At 45.9% G+C, this 24,177-nt stretch overlaps 1 protein-coding gene across 1 annotated transcript; it reads left to right on the forward strand.

Moving 5' to 3' along the window:
• The first annotated feature begins 7,389 nt into the window (after positions 1 to 7,389).
• Positions 7,390 to 17,992, forward strand: KCNJ2 (potassium inwardly rectifying channel subfamily J member 2). The gene is made up of 2 exons (XM_051634856.1): positions 7,390 to 7,518; positions 12,484 to 17,992. The coding sequence occupies exon 2, from the start codon at positions 12,700 to 12,702 to the stop codon at positions 13,981 to 13,983; it is 1,284 nt and encodes a 427-aa protein (XP_051490816.1). The 5' UTR covers positions 7,390 to 7,518; positions 12,484 to 12,699; the 3' UTR covers positions 13,984 to 17,992.
• The last annotated feature ends 6,185 nt before the right edge of the window (positions 17,993 to 24,177 follow it).

A 24,177-nucleotide genomic window follows, 5' to 3' on the forward strand; every position in this document is an offset into this window, starting at 1 on the left:
CCCTCCTCTCTCTGCAGCACCCATTAGCCAGCACAAAGAGCAAGCACAGCCCAGGGAAGCCTCCACAGCTCCAGGCCCTGTGATGCCACCAGCGGGCCGTGATGTCCCCGGGCCTCACAGTCACCATGGGCTGCAGCGACTTTGACATTTCACGACTTTGCATGCTGTTTTTTTTAATGCTTAATGGGAAGTGGCACGATCCTTTCTCCTCTGGTCTCTGTGACAAGTTTGTTTAATAAGGTTTGGGCTTCAGCTCAAATAATATCAGAGGATCAAAGCCAACTTCTGAAGTGTTAGGGAGATTACAAAGAAACTTGTGGCTCTTGCCTTGAGTTGCAATAAATACCTCCTAGTACAAAACAGGAGAGCCTCCTTCTGTGGCTGTCCTTTCCCTCTCTCTGTGCCTCTTGATCAGACCAAAACAGGGCACAGGACATGCAGTTCAGCCCAAATTGTGATGCAGGATGGCAAGGGGGGGCAAAGAATCTTTCTTCCCTTGTGCGTCTGCGTAGAAATAAAATGCAGAATTTAGCCTGGAGGCACGAAATGGCATCAGAAAAGCAAATAAGTAGCACAAGATCATGACAGCAGAAGAAAGGAAGCTGTGGCATTCACTTGCTGAAAATTATTTCCCTCTGAAGACAGACTTTTCAAATGACAGAGGTGTTGTAGCGGGTGGGCCTTGGAGGACTGGTCCAAACAGTCAGTCAAAAACAGTATCAGGAAGCTTAACAAACAGTTTGAGCTTGGTTTGGTTTTACTCATCTGTTCAATTTTAGTTTTAAGGGGAATTTAGAAAGGTGCCAGCTAATTTAATTTGTCTACCTCCTTCCCAGCCAGGCGGGAGTTAGGAGCAGGCTGGACTGCTTCTCTGTGCCAGCAACCTACTCCTCTGATTGCCCAGGCGACGGGCCTCCTGGCCAGGCTCTCCCTGCTCTGCTTGGTTTCCTGAGCAGGGAAGGGCAGGCGCTGGCAAGAAGAGATGCTTCATGGCCATGAAAGGTCTTGAGGCTCTCCCAGTCAAGGTGGGACTGCTCTAGCAGCTCAAGAACCCTCTTTGGTGTGCTTGCAGACGCAGTAGAGGAATTGCTGTGTTTGATGGGAGTTCTTTGAAACAGCCAGCACAAACACACGTACCGTCACCCAGTCTCCTATCAGGGAGTGGTCTGCACCACTGCCATCAAGCTGGGAGTTCACATTTGATGCAAATGGGCACAGTTCTGGCTCCTCAGGAAACTTTAGCTTGTTTTCTACTGGGCTTTTCCTTCCACAACGGTCAATGATGTAACTCTGATTTTAGCAAAGTTTATTTGCCTTCCAGGAGAGAAAATAAACCCTGATATTGTCATTTACGTTGTAGCCATGGACTGCAGGCAAGTTCTTACATTCTGGTACAAACTGATAGAAAACACTGAGGACATTTATTTGTATCTAAGATAATATACAAAACTAAAAAGTGTGAGAAAGTGAGGAGAGCAGTAGTTTATGCAATGTTAACACCAATCACATGCTTCTGAATTTATAAATGCCATTTTCACTGGGGTGGATGCACTGACAGGTAAAGTGCAGTGACAAGAAATGAACATCAGCAGAAATGCAACATGCACATTGCAATGAAGGAAAAACAGGTAGGGTTTTAAGAGAGGTTCTCTGAGTCACTTCCGGGTATAGTGTTCTGCTGTTGGAAGCAGGTTTCGTTGCTTACCCACAGATTTCATATCATCTTCCTCTCAGGAGCTACCAAAGGTCACCTGAGAAAGTGAAGCTGCCCAACTTGAATCACTTTGGTGAACCAAGTTGTGTAATACAAACGGGTCAGCAGGAGAGCTGCAGAAAAGGCCTGTACTTTGCATGGGTTTTGCTTAGAAAAGGTGAAAGGCTTCTAGCTCTTCTATTGCAATTGACTTTTTATTCTTTTTGCCACTCTCTTTCCCATTGGAAATTGTCCACCTTTCTGCTGATGTTGACACACAGAGGTTGACAAAGGCCGAAGCAGATCTTTGCTTTATCCCTCCTCTTACAGCCATGGTGTGATTGAAAGAAACATGGCTCTGTAATCCTTACCCCTTCCTCATCCTGCACAGAACACCAAGATGGTGGTAAGATGCCATGGGGGCAGAGAAGCAGGCTAGAAACACATCCTTATCTCCCGCAGCTCTCCTCACCCTCACCCCTTGGCTAACAACCATTTATAAGGATCAACTCATCAAACTCTGATAGCCCCCAAGGAAGGAGGGCAAGGCACTCAGTCACTGTCTCTGAGAACAGAGGACTCTGTAGGTGAGAGCTGAGCATCAAATGGGCTTTTGGGCAAGTGGGTGACTTGACCAGTGACAGCCCACAGTAGCTAGCCAGTTAAAAACCAGTGAGGACTCCCCTGAGAGCCCTCCTGCTTACATACAGTATTTATATAACCACAAGTCTGCAAACCAGAGAAATACAAAGATATTCTTACCCTGTTCTGTTCAGCTGAGCATGAGCCTATCCTGATTTTAGAAAACCTGGCAGGCCAGTAACATTAACAACTGGAGTTGTAAGGAAGAGAATGAAAGTGTGGTCACACAGTTCTGTATGTGTAACTTGCTGGCTCTTAACCCTTTTCCTTCCAGGAATTGTCAAGTTCCCTATGTCAGCTCCATGGGCATGTTCTCACCACTCTGGCAAGTTTTATTAACCATTAACTCCCTTTGCCTTGAGATACCTGAAGAATGGGAACTGTGGAAGGTCATTAGATAACTTTGAGATTAATAGGAAAATATTACCCTTATTAATATGTAATTGCTTGGTCAGTTTTATCATTCATACTAAGGTTCTTCTCATTAATCCAAACATACATTCCTCATGGCTGCCTTTGAGGACAAATTGCCACAGCTGACTGAGGGCTGGACAAGGAAAAATAAAGATTATTGCCATGTCACAAACAATGCTAGATGGCCCTTAAGCTTACTGCATTTCTGAAAGATGGTCCATGATTCTAAATTGTGGAAACAGATCAGTGAACAGTAATGAAACTACAGCAAGGCTTCTGGAAAATAAAGAATTAGCCAAGTGTATGCTAAATATCAGATTAATATTTCCTAATAATTTTAAGGTCTTTGACCCCACGGAAGCATCTGCTGAGAGCTGAGAGCTCACTTTTTACCAGCAGGTACTTATCATATTTTGTTGGGTCTGAAAGTTTAACTGGAAATTAAAGATCTTTTAAATTGGTCATCTTAATTTACTGAGGATTCAACCACATGGAATACAGAGTTGGAAATAAGTTTTCTTTGGCAGAACTTCCTGGGTAGCTGTTGACTTGCTAGTTATATACAGTTACTGTTAGCTATGGATTGCTGTTTGTAATTCATTATTTCAGGATTTCTTCACCTTGCTCCCCACATCCACCATCTGCAGCAACAGACCAAAAGTATATACTTAATTATTTTAAAAAATACACTCACTGGCAGGTGGTTTGACTCTAGAATAAAACTAAACAAGACAGTCTTAAATCTTAAGCAAAGATTTTGGACACAAAGTATGTGGGAAAGAAAGAAGGAGAGAAAAACATCTGAATGGCGTGTGAGTTCCACTCTTCTCAGATATATGAAACAATTCAATTTCCCATGTCGTATTTCACCCCTTCTATGAACAAAACCACTATTATCCAACATAACCGTGTCACTGGCTGCACATCTGTAGATCCTATTTGCTTGCAAAGTACAAAATATATTTATTTGCTCTCTCAAGTCTTATCAAACATGTAACCACCTCTCTGTGAAATTTTCCTTGGATTTACCCATTTCTTCTATTAGAAATGTGGCTTCATTTTTCCTTGGAGATCCCAGCGTTAGACCTATAAAGATCCAGTTAATGTCTAAACCCCAGGGGTTTACTGTGAATGGGAAAACCACCTTTTCCTGATGAATTTTTTCCAGTTGACTTAATGGTTAGAGAAGAAAGGCAAACTTATGCCAGTTTACATGCGTGGAAATGGTGAGACCAGGAAAAAAAAAAAAAAGAGCCCAACATGTTATTTATGGCATTTCTTCTCATCTTGTGGAAACTGACTGCTTTGATTCCACCAGAGCATGTTTTCTTTGCAAGTACAATACAATTAAGCTATTTTCAGCTGGCAATAAAATCCTTGAGAACCAAAGGAGATTTGGCCACTTGAAGACAACTAATGCAATCTGATAATTAGGTCATTTCACCGCCAAGGCAGAAAAAGCAATTTAATAACATCTCCCGTGCAGCAGATCAGGGGCTAAAGCCTCTGGTCCCAGCTGGCAAGGACTATGCCTGCAATACAACTCTCGAATTTGCTTCCACGGGGCATCTGCAGATCTCTGCAAGACTGAGGGGCAGGGTGGCTGTCATGGGCAAAGTTGAGAAGGATGCCAGAAAAAAGAAAACATGGGGAGAAAAAGGCCCTGCTTTCACTGGCCAAAATCTATCTCAGAAAAACCATCCTGCTTTGTCGCAGGCTCCTTTTCTTACACCTCCTACACTGGTATGAAATATGAATGTGTTGTCTTCTCAGAGCCCGTCTAGTCCCTTGATACCATTTCTTCTGCAGGTGGTGGATCTTGTCTTGAAAACTCCTCAGACTATGACCATTTTAAGTAGCTATTCTAGTATTTCCATCAAGAGGCTCTGTAGTGGGGCAGGGAGAGACTTCTGGAACTAGACTACCTCAAATTAGAAAACCATTCATTGAGAGAAGGAAAACAAACCCTCACTCACTCTTGAGGGTTAAGTTTTCAGCTGTCTCTCACCCTCTTTGTCCTGGCTTGCTGCAACAGGAAAGGGTTTTTTAGCAACTTTTCTTGTAACTTCAACTTCCCTGTTTGGGGGTTTTGGAAGAACTTCTCTTTGCTGAAGTCCATGCAGCCAAGAGAAGGCTTTGTTGTGGTTCTCATTTGCTGTGTAACGGATTAGAATCGATATTTCATTCTAAGAAGAGCTTTCTGGGCAGAGCTGCTCCGACTGTAGGAGAGATATAAAATAGTCCTGATGTATATTCTGGACTCTTCCTCAGGGTGAAGTGCTCCACAGCTTGACCTGGGAGGCTGGACTGCTGTGAATACGTCTTATTCACATTGGCAGATCCCTGGGTCTAGTAGGTCTGTAGTCTTCATCAGTTGGTTTGCATGAGTAAAGGCTGAGTAAAGAGTCTGCAAGGTCAGGCTGCAATCTCATATCCTGTGGGTGTCATGCAGAGATTTGTCAAACCCACCTCCCAACAAACTCTTAATAATAGTGGATCACAGCTCTATTTTATTTCACTTACATATAGAGGAGCTTGTACTTCTTCAAGGTGGGTCAGATTGTTGCTGTTTTGGCTGGAAGCACAGTCTCAGGGAAATGAGAGATTTTTTTTTTTCTGATATAGGTACATGGACTGGGCAATATTTGTGCCTATGGCTTTCAAGTCCTGTGGACTGAATGAATAAAATAATTGCAGTTATTACCTCTTGCAATTCCCTCCCCCCCCCCCCCCGATTTTTCATTCATAAGAAAACTACCCGTGTTGTTATATGACTTTTCTTCCACTTAAAAGGAACAGCATCACCCAAGAATAACACATAAACCATGTGATTGCCCAACATGCTGAATTGCTTAATATACACAACACTTGTCCTTTCTTCCTCCCTCCCCATCTTGTAAATTTTGCACACCCCACACACATAACACTGGGAACTTTTAAAACCAGCTGCATTTGGCCATTGTATTTGTTGCTGCAGCAAGGTGGTGCTTCCTCATTCGGGGTATGGGGAACTCAGCAAGCACTGCAAGGGAAGGCAGCCAGTGGAAATTGTTCAGCAGCAATATGAGGAGTGTGTTCCTAAAGCCTTCACCCCATGAGCAAGCACTTGGGCAAAGGATTTAAACACAGGTAATGTCAGAGCTGTAAAATTACAAAACAAATGAGGAGGAGGAGAGTTTAACAACTAGGCAGGACTGCAGGCACTGGCATTGTTGTGGTGAGTAGGGAATCAGATTTAGAGCCCGCTCTGGGTATTGTAAGGAAGCTTCCCAGGGGAGGGTGGCCAATCCTCTCGGACCAGTATATCCCTCCGGATCTCCAGGCAGGAGACCTGACTGCTGCTTCATGCTGCCTTGTCCCAGCAGCATCCCCAGCAGCCGTTCTCTGGGTGTTGCAGCCATTACCCTTGCAGTCCTGGGTTGCAATTCAAGACCTTCAGACCAATTTCTAAAGCCCAGAGCAGTCTGCAACCCTTCCGTTCAGCAGCCCCCTTTGCTCTTAGCTTTCCAGCACACCACACAGGGCTCCGTGAGGCATTTCAGCTGTTAGCACTGGGGAACTCTGCTCTCCGAGGGCAGCAGGAGAGCGTTGCAGCGACCAACACCTGCCTCGGAAACTCACACCCCTGCACTGTCCATCAGAGCTGGCGTTTGGCAAACTTCAGAGTGTGCTTACAAGGCTGTTTTTGTTCCTGCAAGGCTCCCAGCCAGACATTTCATCCTTGTTTTCTTTGTCTTAGGCCAGGTCCAGCATAGGGAGGACAAGCTATTAAAAATCATTTTGATTTCTGCAGATTTCAGCAGTGGCTGGTCAGCCTGACGATTGAGTGGCCACAGGTGATCTGGGACACAAATAAAGGGATCCTACGTTTTGCAGCCAGGCAAACACTCCTCTTGCTTCCAGCCTTGCTCCAAAAGATTCTTAGCTCAGGTATCAAAGCTCTAGTTTTGGAGGGACATTTGATTTCAGTGAAAGAGAAGGATGTTGTTTGATAGCTGTGATGTGGTATGCCTGGCTTGCTTCTAGTGTGTGTCAGGGTGGGACGTTTGTTATGGGCTACCTGCATTCTAGAGCCTTTTTCCACTGAAATAGAGATAGGAAGAAAAGGAACAAAACTACTCTCGCCGCTGTGTTTTTCCTACACGGGGCTTTGGACACTAAGTCCGAGACAAGAAAACTGGAGCGAGTGGGCATCCAGATCCCACACGGGGCCTTCCCAAGTCTCCAGTAAAATCTTGCAAAAGCCTTTTTCTCCGGTGTTGGGGATCGGGGGGGAGAATATACCCGTGGCAGGTGCTGGGCACCCGAAGGCACCACCAGAGGGTCGGTCCCGGCTGAGCGGGACCGGGAAGGCGGCAGCGCTACCGGCCTTTGGGCAGCGGGCGCTGCATCCCCGCGCATCCCCCGGGACCGTCCCGGCGGGTTCCCCCCCACCCCCCGGGACCCCTCGTACTGGGCACCCGCACCCCCGACCCCAGCGGGGCACCCCCGCCCCCGCTTCGCTCGGCCGCGCTCTCCCGGCCCCGCAGCCGGCCCGGCCTCCCGCCTGCCATTGGTGCGGGGCGGCGGCGGGGGCGGGGACGGCGGAGCCGCTATTAAACATCACATGGCAGCCCGCAAAAAAGGGGCAGACGGCTCATTGAGTGGCTCAGTTGCAAGCGGTGCGGCGGCGGCCGGCGGGCACCCAGGATTGGCTTGCTGCGTCCCCCCAGCCGCTGGATCTTACAGCCCGGGAACTCTCGAAGCACGTCCCGTCGGGCCACCGGCAGGTAAGCAGCGCCTTCTCCCTGCAGGCGTTCGCGACGCCCCCGGCAAGTGGTTTCCAGGGGCAGGGGCGATGCACCGGTTGCCGTTTCTGTGCAGCGAAATCCCCGGGATGAAGCTTTCCTGCTCCGACAATCTGTTGCACTCTTGGGCACAGGCGTTTGGAGGGGGAACTCCTGCATTTCTCATGCACCATCCCCGAGCTATTCTCAGTGCCTAAAATAATTAGATAGGTATGCTGGGAACACTCGAGCATCTGCTTGCAGCATCTGTTTATGTTCATAACTTTCCATGCACCAGCTGCTCCCCCCCTCTCCACCCCCGGGATATTTTATTCTGGGGAAGGGCTGGAAGTTCGCATGACAACTCCGTGTTGCTGAAGTCGCATCCCTTTCCATTTTTCTTGCCTGTTGTTTCCTGGACAAGAGAGAGGTCAAAAGTATCAAGTGTTCGAGATCAGATGCGTGTTTTTGAAAGGAGCGTCTGAAATGTTTTAGACGGGTGTGAAATTAACCTGTAACTCCACTCCCTGATGTTATGGAAATGGGGGAAATTCTTTATCTTTAGTCACTCTGCCCCAAAAAATAGGAAGAAAGAAAGAAAAAACACCAAACCAACATTGCAGCTGGGGAGCTTGTGAAGAAGCTGTATTGTTGCAACCTAGTTCATGACAGTGAAAGGAAAAAATACTGATAAGGAAGGGCAGGTTGATTCGCGGGGGTGCGGCGGCTGCTTTGCCACCTTCCCGAGGCCGCGCCGGTGGCCCGGGCTGAGCCGGGACGCGCATCTTTGTCCCCTCCCAGCCTGCTGCCACCTTCCCAGCCCGCAGGCAGCCGGCACTTGTTCCGTACTCCAGCCTTACCTTTACACTTGTTTGCTTTTCCATCCCCACAGCCGGTGCATCAAGTACACCCCCTGGTGATGGCTGCTTCGCTTGTAGATGTTTTGTCATCAGCTAGAAATACCCTGAACCCGTCCCCTTTGCGGGACAGCAGATGCAAACGCCACTTGTCCTTTCCTTTTTCCTATTTCTCCGCACCATCATCCTCTGCTTTTTTTTTTTTTAATGTTTTATATTATTTGTTTTATTTTATATTATTCCTTCCATTCCCCCCTCCCGCTGCCCGATCGCGAAGGACAGACCCTTCCCCAGCAGGCAGCTCTCCGCTTTGTGTAACTTGAGTCCTACCCAAACCCGTGGAGAAGCCTTGAGCAATGACTTTTAGGTAACTCCGGGGTCTGAAGGAAGGTTCCGGGGAAGGCTGGGCCCAGCAGTCAGGGAGCAGGGATGGGGGGATCTGGCAGCTCCTTTGTTCTGGTTACCCAGGGCAGCAGGGGAGGCTCAGGGTGAAGGTAAGAGCTGGAGCTCTCTTAGCAACATGTGCCCGGCTCACTGCGTGGCGTCAGCCTGGGAATAACTGCTCCAAGCGCTCGTTAGTTCTCGTCTCTCTACCCTCTCTGCTCTTTTTTTTTTTTTTTTTTTTTATTTTTTTTTTTTTTGCACTTCGGAGTTTTTTTACTCAGTATTAAACCTTTTGCACAGATTCCAATTGAGCTGCTTGTTGTAGGGTTTAGCCGTGGGATGTGAATGTCTTTCCTGGGGGGAGGTCTTGAGAGGGATGCTTGCTAAGTAGAAAGTGGGGGTCTGGGCTCCTCATCACGAGATTTGCACAGGAGTGTGTTCAGAAGTGCTGCAGGTGCTGCACAGCCCCATTTTTCTTTGCTCCTCCAAGCACCCCCTTGCAGCAGAAGAACCCCGGGGCTCTCCCATCCCATCTCATCCCTTCCCAGTAAAGCTGTGTCTGTGCTAGTGCTGGTAATTACAAGCTGTGTTGCTCTAGTCTTGTAGCCTCTCCAGGAGTAGCCTGGATTCATCAGAATAACACACCTAGTGATTGATGAGTGAATCTGCAGCTGCGTGTGTGTTTGGCTGCAGTGGGTTGGGCCCAGTTATACAAAGACTTGGGTTGGTTGTGGGTTCTGGATTGGCTTCTTTGTTTGGTGAGCATTGCAGGGCTGGTCCCATGCTAGCTTGGCATTACCAACTGATAATGGGATGTACAGAGGGGGGAAGCAAACTTGTTTTGCCTTGGAGCAGCAGGTGGATTAGCAAAGAAGTACCATTAGATTTTTGTGCCAGTTTAATTATTTGTAGGATTTTTGAGCAATCCTGTACTGAATCTAGTTGTGAAAGTCAGGGTGAACACCAAGCTGGTGTGTGAGCATATAGCCAGTGGATCTATAGGGTGTTTTACCTGGCCTGTGCTGCCATGAGCAGACCAGACCTACTGCCTTGCACTGACTGGTCCCTCCCGTCCTGGCATCCTCCCCTCTCCAAGCGCTCCCAAGGACGAGAGGCAATTTGTGCCGTAAAAGAAAGATGACAACTGTGCTACTTGCCAGAGCTGGATTGCATAAACTTCAAGCAGTCTGTAAAGGTAGCACAGGGTGCCCCCAGGCCCACCTCCCCCCCTGCCTCCGCTGAGAACGTAGGGATTGTTAAAACCAAACTGGTGCAGGATTGCCCAGGGCAGAGCGAAGGCACGAGGCTGTGCAAGGTGCAGTAGGTAGAAGGTGCTCAGCCATTCACAGTAGGAACATGACCCTGTACGATACCTAGTTCAGTTCCCAGACTTCTAAGTGCAGCCAGCTGGCTGCAGGAAGCTGCCATTATGATTTCAGTGATCTGTAGGATTCAAACAAAGAATTATGTGGGGTGAGCTGCATATTCAGACATTTGAGGCTTTGCAGTTTATCTTTTCCTCCACCAAAAATTTTCCTCTACAATCCAAGAAACAATGCAGGAAAAAAAACACACCAAAAAAAAGTAAAATAAAAACTTCAAAATGAAGTGTTTCCTATGCTGGGTATTTCCACTAACTTGGAACAATACAGATTTTGAATGTGGAAGTCAAACATGACTGTGATTCTAGGATGTGGTTTACAGAAGTGATTGATTTGCAGACCAGTGCAGTGGTTTGTCAAGAAGTTTTTTGTGTGGAAAGTAATTTCACTTTCCCCCTGTGTTCAGGTTTATAATAGAAGTTTTCTTCAGGGAAAAAAAAATAAAAAAAAAAAAAATTAAGCAAACATTTAAATGATTCCTTTGTATTTTTGAGAATTATTTTCTGATGGGAATGAGAAATCCCATGATTAGAGAGGTGTGAGGGGGAAAAAACTAATCTATACAATGCAGGCGAGACAGTCAGACCAGTAAGAGAGTAGCTACACCCTAAAGCCTCCACTGCTGAGAGCCCTGCTCCAAACCAGGCATTACCAAACCCATCCAAAACTGCCAAAATGTCTTGTACGGCACTGAAGTCACAGATGAGTAATCTGGGCAAGTAGGCATTGGGCTGCATTCTTGCACAGCAAACAGAAGAGAGGGAAAAAGAGAAGGTAAAAGTAAACCCTAAAGAGATTCTAGAGGGAAAAGCAGCCTGACTGCAACTGCCAGTGCGGTGGTGTTTTCTGTGTGTCACCTGCTCTTTTCCTGACAAGTGGTTGCTGACCTAAAGCCCTTGCAATGTGGCTGAAGGATGTGGGAGGGCTGAGAAACTGTTTTGAAATCCCTCAGGTTTTTGGAACAGTTCTGCAAGGCTTTGGGAGCTGCTTTTGGGAAAGGAGATAAACTCTTATCTCTATCTGTTGTCAGATATGAATCGGAGGAAGAGACTCAGAGTAGTGAAGCCACTTTGTGGGCAGAGGTCATGCTCTGTGATGGCTGCAGTTTTATTGGGTTTTGGACCAACTGAGATGGGTTTTGATAATATTTATTTGTGGAGAGTATCATGATTTCATCTCCCACTCCTGCAAACTGTACTGAAGTCTCCTCTCCTGTGACAAATGGACAGCAGACCGTCCTCACCACTGGGTTTAATTTTATTTCCTCCATGGGGTGCATGTGTGGATGGAGCAGTTGCATTAATGCATCTCTTCTCCTCTGCAGTGTTTCTATTACATTTCCTGATATACAGTACATGACTTAATGGATGACGCACTTGTTAAAAGCTAAACCTGGGTCTAAGCCAGACCTCCCTGAAACAAGTTTGGTGGCTTCTACCCTCAGGAAGAAGGTTTTTTAGCCTCTCTGCTGAGTCTTAATTGCTGACTTTTAAGACCCACGGGACACTTGGAACTGTTACTGGCTGGGAATGGAACTTGCTGCCTTGGGCTCCCAAGGGGAAGGAGCTGGTACTTCCTGGCAGAGGTGTTAGGAAGACACTCAGCTGGTCCAACTCCAGTGTAGACTTTTGCTGGTTGCATTACCAGGAGCACATGAGGGTCATTATTAAGTTTACTTTTCTTCATACGACTTAAGCCTAATGTGAGTGTAAAAACTGCCCAGATCTCAATGAGTTTATGGACTTAAAGAGGAACTAATGCAGCCTTAATTCCTGCCATTTGCAGAGGATACACAACTCCTTTTAAAAAACTTAATTAAAAAAAAACCAAAAAAACAAGTTATATGCAACGTAGTTTCATGGAAATCGCTGACATTTGCATTTTCCAAGTTCATTGCTTTTCTCAGTACATGTTGTCTTCCCTTTTGCACACTTCCTTATTGTAGTTAAAACAGTCCAGGAGATACATTGAATGTCACTAAAACCTGCTTCATTATTTATATTTGAACAGATGGATGTTAAGGCTCATTGTTTGGTTCTAAGTGAACCGAAAACACCGCTGGAAATAGTAGATAGATTCTTTGCATGTGCAGCTTTGAAGGGAATATGGCTTGTGTGACACGATCACCTCAGTGCTCTTGCTCACAAAGACTGAGGCCTTCTTTCAGTAATGATGTCCCTTCTGTCAATGCACAACTGCTCACATTGTGCGTTCCAGAAACACATTGTGCGTTAAGAATGGGGAATCCTGAAGTTCCACAGGAGTTGTTTTACTTAATTCTTGCAGGTTTGATTCCATATCCTCTTCCTCCCTGATCTAATACGACGTTTCTCTTTCTCTTGCAGACCATGCCCTCTCTATGACGGTTACTTGTTAAACTATCCCTGCATGCCAGAAGACTGTCCTTGGTTGAGCCAAGGGCTTTTGGGGACTCCAGCCTCTCCCCGGTTTTTCTGTGTGTGTGTGTTCCTCTAGAACTTTCAAAACTGTTTCTCCAAAGGGTTTTGCAGAAACTTAGACTGTTTTCTAAAGCAGAAGCACCTCAGTCCACAGCAGTAGTGATGGGCAGTGTGCGAACCAACCGCTACAGCATCGTGTCTTCAGAGGAGGACGGCATGAAGCTGGCGACCATGGCCGTTGCCAACGGCTTTGGGAATGGGAAGAGCAAGGTACACACCAGGCAGCAGTGCAGGAGCCGCTTTGTCAAAAAAGATGGCCACTGCAACGTCCAGTTCATTAACGTGGGGGAGAAGGGACAGCGATACCTGGCAGACATCTTCACCACTTGCGTGGACATCCGCTGGAGGTGGATGCTAGTTATATTCTGCCTGACTTTCATCCTCTCCTGGCTTTTTTTTGGCTGTGTGTTTTGGTTGATTGCGCTGTTGCATGGGGATCTGGAGAACCAAGAAAATAACAAACCTGTTTGTGTCTCTCAAGTGAGCAGCTTCACTGCAGCCTTTCTGTTCTCCATCGAGACCCAGACCACGATTGGCTATGGCTTCAGGTGTGTCACAGACGAGTGCCCCATCGCAGTTTTCATGGTGGTTTTCCAGTCTATAGTAGGCTGCATCATTGATGCCTTCATCATTGGTGCTGTCATGGCAAAGATGGCGAAGCCAAAAAAGAGAAACGAAACTCTAGTCTTCAGCCACAATGCCGTGGTGGCCATGAGAGATGGAAAACTGTGCCTGATGTGGCGTGTTGGAAACCTGAGGAAAAGCCACTTGGTGGAGGCACATGTGCGAGCACAGCTCCTCAAATCCCGGATCACCTCGGAAGGGGAGTACATCCCTTTGGATCAAATAGACATCAATGTAGGGTTTGACAGCGGGATAGACCGCATATTCCTGGTCTCCCCAATTACAATAGTACATGAAATAGATGAAGACAGTCCTTTGTATGACTTGAGCAAACAAGACATGGACAATGCTGACTTTGAAATTGTGGTAATATTAGAGGGCATGGTGGAAGCTACTGCCATGACCACCCAGTGCCGTAGCTCATATCTGGCCAATGAAATCCTCTGGGGCCACCGCTACGAGCCTGTACTCTTTGAAGAGAAAAACTACTACAAAGTGGACTATTCAAGGTTCCACAAAACATATGAAGTGCCCAACACACCCATCTGTAGTGCCAGAGACTTAGCAGAAAAGAAATACATCCTCTCAAACGCAAACTCCTTTTGCTACGAGAACGAAGTGGCCCTCAGCAAAGAGGAGGACGAGATTGACACTGGGGTGCCTGAGAGCATGAGCACAGACACCCACCCCGACATGGACCACCACAACCAAGCAGGGGTGCCTCTAGAGCCACGGCCGCTACGGCGGGAGTCGGAAATATGACTGACAAACTCTTCCTCTCTCTTTTGGTTGAAAGGAAAAAATAAAATAAAGAAGCCTATCGGTCAAAGGCACGTTGACCTGAGAAGTTGGCCCAGAAAAGTCTCCAGACAACGGTACTGTTGAAGAGTGGTGTGAAGGCAACCAGACCTGAGAAACCCAGGCTGGTTTTAGGGCTGTCCTCAGAGGAGGGACGACAGAAAATGAACTCTAAACACAAAGCACTAAACATGTCTAAGTATGAACAGAAGGCACATATGTTGTAGAATAAATTATGTATATATTTTTTTACAAAACTTGAACTTGCAGGCAAGCTTTGGTTGGGTTATTATTATTTTTTTTCAACTTTTTCCAGAATGCTTCTCTCTAGGGAACAAGAATGTTTTTAATGGCATAACAAAGGCAAGGATCTGCCTTATTATTATTATTATAATTATTTTTAAAAAAGCTGCTGCTAACTACATGAACACAAATGATTATTTTTGTTGCAGTGTAGTTTTTATTTTCTCTTGTGTAACTTAAAAAAAGAAAAAAGAAAAAAAAAAAAGTCAGTGTTGAACTTTTGGGGTTGAAAAGCTTGTGATCACTTCAGAGAGGCCGATGTTGCCAGGAAGTCTAAACTCCTTTTGAGGCCAGTAGTTTGATAGCTAGAATCAATTTCTCTTTCCAATTACATAAGGGGCATTATGTAATATTAGGCCAATTGGTAGCCTCTGGCAAAATTATGATTTTTGGGGGGAGAATTTCATTCTCTGTCTAAAGGAAAAAAAGGAAATAGAAAAGATGTATGCATAGGAAAAGTACTAAGTTAAAACTACCTAAATGGATACCAAAGAAAATGCACAGTTTTGCACAGTGGAGTTTATTTAAAAAAAAAAAAAAAGAAAAATGAAAAAAAAAAAGAAAAAAAGAAAAAAAGGAAAAAAACAGGCTGCTTTAAACAAAAAAAAAATTTCAAACCTCAGACACTTTTTTTGTTTTGATTTTTTTTTTTTTTTTCATTTTCTTTTTAAGACCTTTATTTTGCACCTTATTCTAAAAGTTTAAGACTCGGATCTAAAGTGAGGTAGGAGTCCTCCCCTTTCCCCTCTGCCCTTCTATGGGGAAATAAATTTCCTTTCTTTCTTGTAAGGTGAAATGCAGCTGGGGGAAGTAAACAAGCCAAGGTTTGTCCTCCCCGGCCGCTTGCCCAGCGGTGCCGCAGCAGAAGGTCAGTGTTGGTGCCCACGTTTCCTACTCGGTGTTGGATCTCAGCCCTGCCCTGGCCTCCTGAAAACTGAGCCATCCTCTCTGGCTGCCCCCAGCCCTTGGCTGCCCTCCTGGTAGCTCTCAATCCCCACCAGAGCCCCCTCAGCTGCTGAGCCAGGCGAGGGGCTGGGTGGGCAGGGGGACACAGCCCAGCCCAGCCGTGGAGAAATCCCTGGGAAGGGGTTTTTGAAGAGGAAGGGAGAGGGGTAATGGAGAGGAAAAAACCTCCCACTTTTACTACACAGTGCTTGGGAATGGCACAGGGATTGTGGCATTTTGTTTAAAAAAATGCTTCTCTTCAGCAGGGCCTGGGTATCAGAAAAAGGATATTTTCCAGCTCACTGGGAGAGGGATGATCTGGGGAGGATGAGGCTGCCAAGCAAGGTCCATCCCCTGCCTCTGCTCCCCACCAAGCACTGAGCAGGCAGTGGATGAGATGTGTCACCGAGCTCTGAGCAGACTTGGTCACCTTCTGTGAAGCTCTGGCTCTATAGAGGTGTTTTGGCTGCTTCACCCAGAAGGCTTTAAATTCTCTGTGCCTCTGAGATCAAGGAGAGTGCGAACCTGTGCTCCCTGAGGAGCAGGTGGAGAGAGGTTGTGGTGGGGATGAGAATCCTAGTCAACTCTTGCAGTATTGGATCACTGTATGCCATTAAAAAACAGCTTGTTCTAGGTCTAATGTCTTCTGCAAATGGATATCTGTGAAGGCCTCTGGCCCCTTCCAGCCCTGCCTAAAAGAAATGCCTGCAATGAAATGGTTTCTGATAAGATGGTATCTACAGTGGGTGGGTTCAAAACTGTGGAAATTCGACATTGTGAACATAGATTTGGCTACTAGAGAGGGCAGATGATGAAGTGCAAGTACTAAGGCTGTACTGGGGTGGGGGGACGTAAAAGAAAGGAAAGGCTGAGCATATAGAGGAGATTTGATTGCAGTTTCTGGGCCAACAGTAGTGAAGACAACCGAGTGCTGCTAGTGCTGCTATTGTGATATTCTTGTACACAGAAAATAACTAAACCAAAGAGTATTCAGTGAAACAGAGGTGCATGAAAACACGATGGGAAGGGATGGAGAAGGGAGGCTGAGTGGGAGAAAGGAAAATTTTCTCCAGGTCAGCATCCCCCAGGTGCCCAGTGCTCCCACTAAATGATACTTGAGATATATGAGGGAGGGATGAGAGATGGGGGATGGGGAATGAGGGATTCAGCTTGTTTCTTTAAAGCAAAAGAAATTCAGAGAAAAATAAATTCCCCTCCCCCCTTAACATTTCTGGTGCAGAGGTTTCGGGGTTTTTGTTTCGTTTTGTTTTTCAAGTCAGTTTTTCAGAAATATTTTTAAAATGTAAATTTTATAAAGTTTATCAAGTATTTTCATATTTAAAGCCAAATGTAAATAGAAGTCTGTAAAGGTGGACAAGGAGATGAAAAAGAAAAGGCCACAAAGAGTTAAAGTTCTGCTCGGCAGTCTCGGCTAGCTAGTACCTAGATGCTACCGGTTAGCATGATTTTTAGCAAACACTTGCAAGCCTTATAGGATTCCTAATGCTATGAACTTCTCTTTATTTATTTTTAAGCATGGACTTTTAATTTGAAACCATGTTCTAGTTACTGGCATTTTTAAAAGTTACCGGCTTTCCAAGTGCTAGTCTTGTCGAGGGTGTGCATTGAGGTAATTCATTACACTCTCTGCCACATTCTTTTTCTTTTCTTTTTTTGACAACCCTTTGTCTTTGCCGATTGACTCTTACATTGCAGAATTGCACTCAGCCTCTGGCTTCTGGAAGCTGCTAGAAAGAGACCTGCAATGTAGACTCCATGGTACCCTTCCCTCTTGTCCGTCATTTCCGTGTTTCTCAACACGCGGTGGTAAGCCTGGGAAAGGACAGACTCTTGTAGCACACTTCTACAGCAGCAAATTGGGTTAGTCTTTTTTAAAAAAATGTTATTTTTAAGGACTGCACAGTGACTGACTGCTTTTCTTCAGTTCCTGATGATCTTGGGCCAAGCTGATGCTTAATAAGGGGCCCTTAAAACTGACTGAGCTCTACCCGCAGGCTCCAGCAGGCGTTGGTTTGGCCGCTTTATCCAGGATGAAGCTGGCTGAAGTGGCTCGCACAGGAGGTTTATACTGTATTTTGCTTAGGGTCTGGGGGGGAATATGTTATTTCTGCCCTTCCCTGAAAATACTTGAATGAGACACATTGTCTAAAACATTAAACTGCGTACAGTGACGAAGAGCATTTCTGAGGCAGGTGGGGATGGATCTCTTCTTTCCTCTGTCTCTTCCGTGCGAGTTGTCCTTGGTTGAGTAGCAAGGGTAGGAATCATTACTTATTAGCTGTGTTTAATGATACTCTTTCCCAGCCACAACTTGTGTTGTTAGTTTAGCACTCGCTCCTCTCGGAAAAGGCAAAGGGTCCAGATGTTTTATTTGTTCTCTTAGGTCTTCTTTTTCATAATGGATTACAAGGTAAAACTGAGAAGTACTGTAATGTCTTTAAATTATGGCTGCTCACGACCATTGTAGGAGGGTGCTGCATAGTTGCCATCCCACAGCCAACCAGAAACTGATTTTGTAATGACTTTTGGCCTGCAGCTATTGTAAGGTGAACAACCTAGGCATCTGACAGTTGTCCATTACTATTTTCCTGTTTGCAGCCTTTTTGTATCAAAGTCTTCCTAATGTACTGCACAAATTGTGGATTGTACAGATTTTTATATATTATGTCTTATTTTATTATTTCTAAATAAAAAAAAAAATTGAGAATGATCTGGTGTGTGCAGGCTGTATGTAAATGAGCTGGGGGGCTGGAGGTTATTCTATAGCTGTGTTTATGGCTGGCTGAGCAGAGTCATTGAGGCACTTGAGGAAGAGACAGGTCGTTCTCTCCCTTGACAAAAGGCAGGAGGAAAGGTGATACCATCATTATTTCCCAGATGAGAAAGGCGACTTGCACCAAAGCAAGATCAGCCCCTGGGAGACTGAGGGACTTCTCTAAGGTCACACCTGGAACAGCAGATCATGAACAAATTGTCTGAAATAGAAAAAAAGCTAAAGTTTCTATGAGCTCTAAAGCAGGGAAAGGGGGAGGGGGGGAGGGAAATGAAAGCACAGAGCATAAGCAAGTGCATGGAAAGATTTGGAAAAGGATTAAAAAATTAAGCAGGAAACTCATCTTCAAATCCCCATGCTTCAGATCTGCCTGGACCATCCTGTTATTGAAGCGATGCTCCTCAGCTCGGGTCGATCCCAGCCAGGCTGGCTCTGATCTTCAACCATGCCTCCCTTCTGTGAGTCCTCAGTCCAATGTCACTGTGTGGAACTCGGTTTGAGTGGGATGGGACAGAGAAGTGGAATGGGAACAGGCCTGGAGTGACCCAGGAGAGCCTCAATGCCCTTATTTGTCAGGGTTGGAAAGCTCCTTTCCCACTGCTTCTGTGTGGCCTCCAGGGCAGATATCGAGGCTGCACAACTGTGACTCAGCTGGAAACTGCTGATCTACCAGGAATCTCCGGCTGGGATGGCTGTGAAGCATTTCAATGCAGTTCTGACTCCACTGCAAACTTTTTCTCAGCCTGTAATGCTATTAAATGATGCCTTGGCTGGAGCCCTGACCCCATCTAGAAGGACTCAATTTATAAATCCAAATGTAGTTTGGGAATCTAATGGCCTCTTGGAAAGCTTATAATAATAATAATTACAGGGCTGGATTTAGAGATACAGATTAGCTGTCACAGCCCAGATCTGCTTATTCTTCCTACCAAAAAGCATCCTCTATGAGAGCCACTCACTGATCTGCCCCTGGCTTTGATGTTTGCTGCAGGGGCAGCAGGTCGGGGGTCACTAGCCTTGTATTCTGCCTGGCTCCACTGCCTTGCCTAAATCTGCCTCCTGCCTGTGCCTCTGCCTTCTCCTGCTGGCCACTCCTACGGGCAGGTGGAGTCAGCATAAACAGCAGCAACACACAGAGGGTGTATTTGGGCAGTGAGTGAGGGAACAGCTAAAGTCTCCTTCCCATCCTACGTGGATGTATCAAGTACCTGCTGCAGGACACAGGCACGTACCACCTGAACCCAGGCAGTGACGGCACAGAGACAGTGTTAGAGTAAGCTGCATGAACCAATTGTTTTTTATTATTCCACAGTTTTCTCATCAAACTAGCAGTGCTTCATTGCAGAACCAGGAAAATGTCACATTTCCAGCCAAGGGAACAGGAGCTGGGATTTGTGAATTGGGCAGCTACACAGGAACTGCAGACAGGTGGGACATGGCTGCTCGTTGCCTTTTCCTTCCTGGCTTGGGTTTCAACCCGTAGATGCTGGAAACAGATTTTTTGAGTCTTCTAAAATGCCACACGTTACAATGTGAAACTGGTTGGGATGCTGTACAAAAGGGAGTCAGGAGCTGCACCACAGCTCTCCTGTCCTTGCTGGACACCCTCCTCCTTGGACCTCCCACCTACACACATTTCAGGGTAACTCAGGAACCAAGGTCAAAACCAAGAATTATGTCTTGTATTCCCAAACTTGGCCTCGCTCTGGTTATTCCTTATAACCAGGCAGCAAGGGGGAGGATCCCTGGGGAAATCCCATTCCCTCCTGCTGGAAGAGGCATGTTGGCTCCCTGAGGAGCCCTTCCCTGCTGCAGCAGGTAGGAATCCGCAGGCACTTGCTTTCCAGGACTGATATTTTACTGTTTTGTTTTTTAAAAGCAAAATGTCTTGCAGTGCATAAGCTGTATTTGATATGCAAAATAACTCATTAATTATTTAGCATCAAATACCATGCTGTGTCTGTGTCTCCTCCAGGCTCCCACAGCTGCCTCAGGACCCCCCCTGCTCCAGCCCCAAAATACTGCCCCTCAGCTGGAATTAAAGAATAATCCAGAGCACGTTGAGGTCACTACCTGGGAAATGTATTGATTACTAAGCTTTGAGAAGAATCTGGTTGCTGGTGTTGTCTGATACTGATAAACTCAAAATGATGATCAGTTTCATTTCATTGATACATAACAGGCTGTTAACAGGAAGGACAGATTTCTACAGTTTAACAGCACAGTATTTTTATGAACAGGGATACATCTCAGCCCAGGGCAGAGAGATTACCCAGGGAACTAATAATTCTTTAGCTGTATTTTTGAAGTCTTTTGATATTCTTAAATGGTGCAGTAGCTGTTGGCTGCCAGGAGGGATGTCTACCTTTAACCAAACCTTTTCCAGCTTTACCCCTGGATTTATGCCTGAGCCCGTTGCATGCACACCCGGCGTTCAGGACAGACCAGCACATTTCTTTTTTTTTCCTCTTTTTCTCATGTTGGTACTTGCACTGCCTCCACTCTTGCTGGAAAGGTAGGAGCAGATCAAAAGTTGGTATTTTCTCTGTTTGTACCTTAGGCAAGAAAGCGTTGGCTGTCTGCAGTGGAGTCAGGATACCTCTATGATCTACAGCTGGAAACACAGGGAATTCCATTATTCCCTCTGCAAGAGAGTTTGGCAGAAATCTACCCTCTAATAAGAAACCCAGCAGCTAATTGAAGGTGGGAAAACAAAAAGACTTTAAAGGAAAATAAAGTGAATATAAAGTTATGGAGCAGCTCAACTGCACACACTGCCTTTCAAAGCAAACGGGGTGCAAAAATGCTCCATCTGTTCTTTCTAGCAAGCTCAGTAGCTCCACCCAAAGGACACCTGTCTCCAGGGATTTTAGGTGATTGCAACAGCAACATCTGGACCAGGAAAGCAATTAATTCAATTGAGAAAGGCAAACTCTCAGCTGCATCTTGCTTTGCCAAGGCAGTGCTGATGGAGGCAGGTGCTTCTGCAGATTCTTGTGTCCTTGGCCTCCCTCCACCCTGCAAATCTGAAAAAAAAGCTGTGAAAAATCACCTCTGAGAGCAGCAGCAGAGTGAGGAGGCTTCAGACCACACCTCCTTCCCAGGCTCTCCTCCACCTGCCCCACTCCAGCTCGGGGCTGCACACCTTGTGCCTGGTGCTCCTGTTTGGAAGAAGCCAAGGGGATTAAAAGCAGTTAGGGAAGGCCTGATTGATCCTAGTTAGAGCCTGTACTAGAACTGCATTAGTCATTACCTTGAGTTTTCCAAAGCTATCTCCCAGCAGGCTCAGGAGTTTATTTCTGCCCTTCTCACTCTTTCCCCCTTGTTTTCTCTCTCCTCACAGTGCTCACCAGGCTTTGGTCTCCAGGACCCTTATGGCTTAGTTATTTACCTTTATAGTGGCAACATTTTAACGTAGATGGAGTGTCTTGGAATTTTCAATATTTATAGCTTGTTAACACCTGTGATGAAATCCTTCTGCAGTTCTTTACACTCGGTGTTTGATGAGGAGGGGCTGCCAGAATTGCTGTGCCTGTCCCTTGGCTTTTTATCTGACAGTTTTTCTATTGAATTAACTCAAGGTATGCATTGACTAAACATCTTTAGACCCATTGGACAAACAGACTATATAACATTCATAAATTAATGAAAATCAGCTTCAGATATGTCAGACTAGCTCCCCCAGGAATCCCTGGACCTCAGCATGTTGTGACAGTTCTTATTTAAGCAAATCTGGATCTTTCAGTGTGAATAATGAGAGTCCTTTCATCCTGAGCAGTATTACCAGTGAGACTAATGTGCCATTCTCCTTCTTAAAACTGTAGTCTCATCAGATATAAATTAAACCACTGGGAGAGCAACAAAACTGTGAGTAGCATTTGCATGTATTGTCCCTCCTTTCCATCTGCTGCAAGAATCATATCGTGGTGCCTTTTTAATGACAATATTGCAGCAAATGATTCACCAGTTGCAGTCTTTCATGTTCTGGTTTTTCAGACTTGGGGATTGTGTTACGTGTGTAAATTATTTGCGTATATTTGAAATCTATTTAATTATGTACTGCTTGAGAGCCTCATGCCGTGCTCTTCAAATCTTGCAGGTTTCCTTCCATGGATATTTCCCTGTTCCTGGAAAGACCACTTTGGAGGACAGTTGTTGCTGATGGCTGCTGAGGAGGAAACCTCTCAGGATGTTTACAGGTAAGTTTATCCGCTCTAAAGGCTCATGGAGTTTTGTTGATACTTTGCTCATCATCCAGGGGAGTGTGTAAACCCTGGGAGCTGCTGCGTCCCTGGTGGTTGTGCTCTGCCTTGCTGCAGACCTCCCTCCTGCTCTGCTTGGGTGTGTGTCTTACTCATGTGGCAGGCTGCAGATGTGCTACTTGTTACTTCCACCAGAGCTGTAAGAGCCTGGTGTGTGACTGCTGTTCACCAGGGCAGCTCCGTGCTGTGTTAGTTGTGCTGAGACCTGTGAGCATTACCATGCAGGTATCTCACTGCCCCTAACACACCTCCCTGACTGAACACGTTCAGCCCGTTCCAAAGTGGCAGATTCTGTTTCAGATAGGAGATGTCCACATTCCTCCCTTGAAGTCTGTCTCCTCCACATATCAGGAATTGTTAACAAATAGGCATAATGTATGTGCTGCAGAGCAGAGAAAGCTGCTTTTCTTTTTCTTGGCTGGCTTAATTCATGCTGGAGTTGTGTGACTTTAATCTCTGCAGTTGGAGGGAAAGGCTAACTCGCAGTGCAGTAGTATGATAAATTGTGGAAAAATAACTCTCTGGCTTTCCTAAGAAACTCTCCTTTCCAGCTCCTCCTCTCACTGTGCTCCTTCCAGCGCCCCAGAATTCATTGCATCAGTGCACGTTATGGCACCTTTGGGATGCGTTAGTCATAGGAATGGAGCTACTGGTGCTTTGCAGGCGTGTTTTAGCTCTGGCTCTCACACCAGTGCTCTGACACATCCATGTGTCTGCACAGCTGGGTAGCATTCCTTGCAGGTGCCTCCTGAGATTCCAGGCAGCTTGAGAAAGGAAACATCTCATTTATATTTGCTCAGGTACACGGGAGGTCCTTTTGTTACTCTTGGTTGGTGGTGAAGGCTTTGGGTACAGGGGTAGCGTGGGGTGAAGGCAAGAGTGATGACTCAAATGGGAGCTTTGGGTTTGTACTGCAACGTCCAGTCCTGTCCTTTCTCTTCTGAACACTGCAGGGTGGCCAGAGAGAGCCTGTGTTTGCTCAGCCACTCCTGCTTGTGTGTCCCAATGTACTCTTTTCTGGACTGGGAAAGCTCAGGTTATCCTTCTTGGGCTGGGGCAGCCCCCTGGCCCTGCTCCCTGGGGACACTGCTCACTGCACGTTGCTACTTCTGATGCTGCCTGTGACCCACAGGCATCAGGGACCAGAAAAATGCAGGTTCTAAGGGTCTGCAGGGACATGAGGAAGACTTGCTGCTTGATCCTGACTGTAACCACCAGGTACCAATTCCCCTGCGTAACTCTGCCCTTTGTGCACCAGGTGTGAACTGGGCTTGGTCTGATTCTGAGTTTTCTTCCTTTTAATTAATTTGGATCTCAGAATTAATCTGCAATTGCATAGAATTAACTCCTCCTTACAGGGCTTTCAAGCTGAGAGCTAATCAGGGGGTGCTCTATGTTACATTACGGACATTTTCTTCTGGTTGCTGCCTTGTCAGGTTCTTTTGCCTTCAAATAATGTAACTTGGAATAATTTCAGTGGTTTCAGGTTTATAAGCAAAACAGCGAGATCAAAACTGACTCTCTGACTATCTGCTTTTGTATATAGAGGAATTCCCAGTTTACCTCTGCAGGTTTAGTACCAGCCCAGCTTTGGAAAACTTGTCTTGTGCTTTTTAGGCCTGATCTAATGTAATCAGCAAGGACTGGTCACATCAAATCTCAAGGTTTATTACTGAGCAGCGTATTTTCCATCAGCATATATAGCAAGTTCAGTGGGACTTACAATACCAAGGTGTTTTAAATTAAAATACTCAGGCACTACATGCATATTTGGGCTTTTCGTGCTAAGCTTTGGCAGATAACCATGATGATTTTATGCAAAAGGGACAGGCATGGTCTGAAGTCAAACTTCTG

The sequence above is a fragment of the Apus apus genome, chromosome 17, assembly GCF_020740795.1.
Source record: "Apus apus isolate bApuApu2 chromosome 17, bApuApu2.pri.cur, whole genome shotgun sequence".
NCBI classification, from domain to species: domain Eukaryota; kingdom Metazoa; phylum Chordata; class Aves; order Apodiformes; family Apodidae; genus Apus; species Apus apus.

Bases quoted from the DNA above. Each gene is read 5' to 3' on its own strand.
- KCNJ2 (XM_051634856.1), top strand. From the start codon at position 12,700: ATGGGCAGTGTGCGAACCAACCGCTACAGCATCGTGTCTTCAGAGGAG.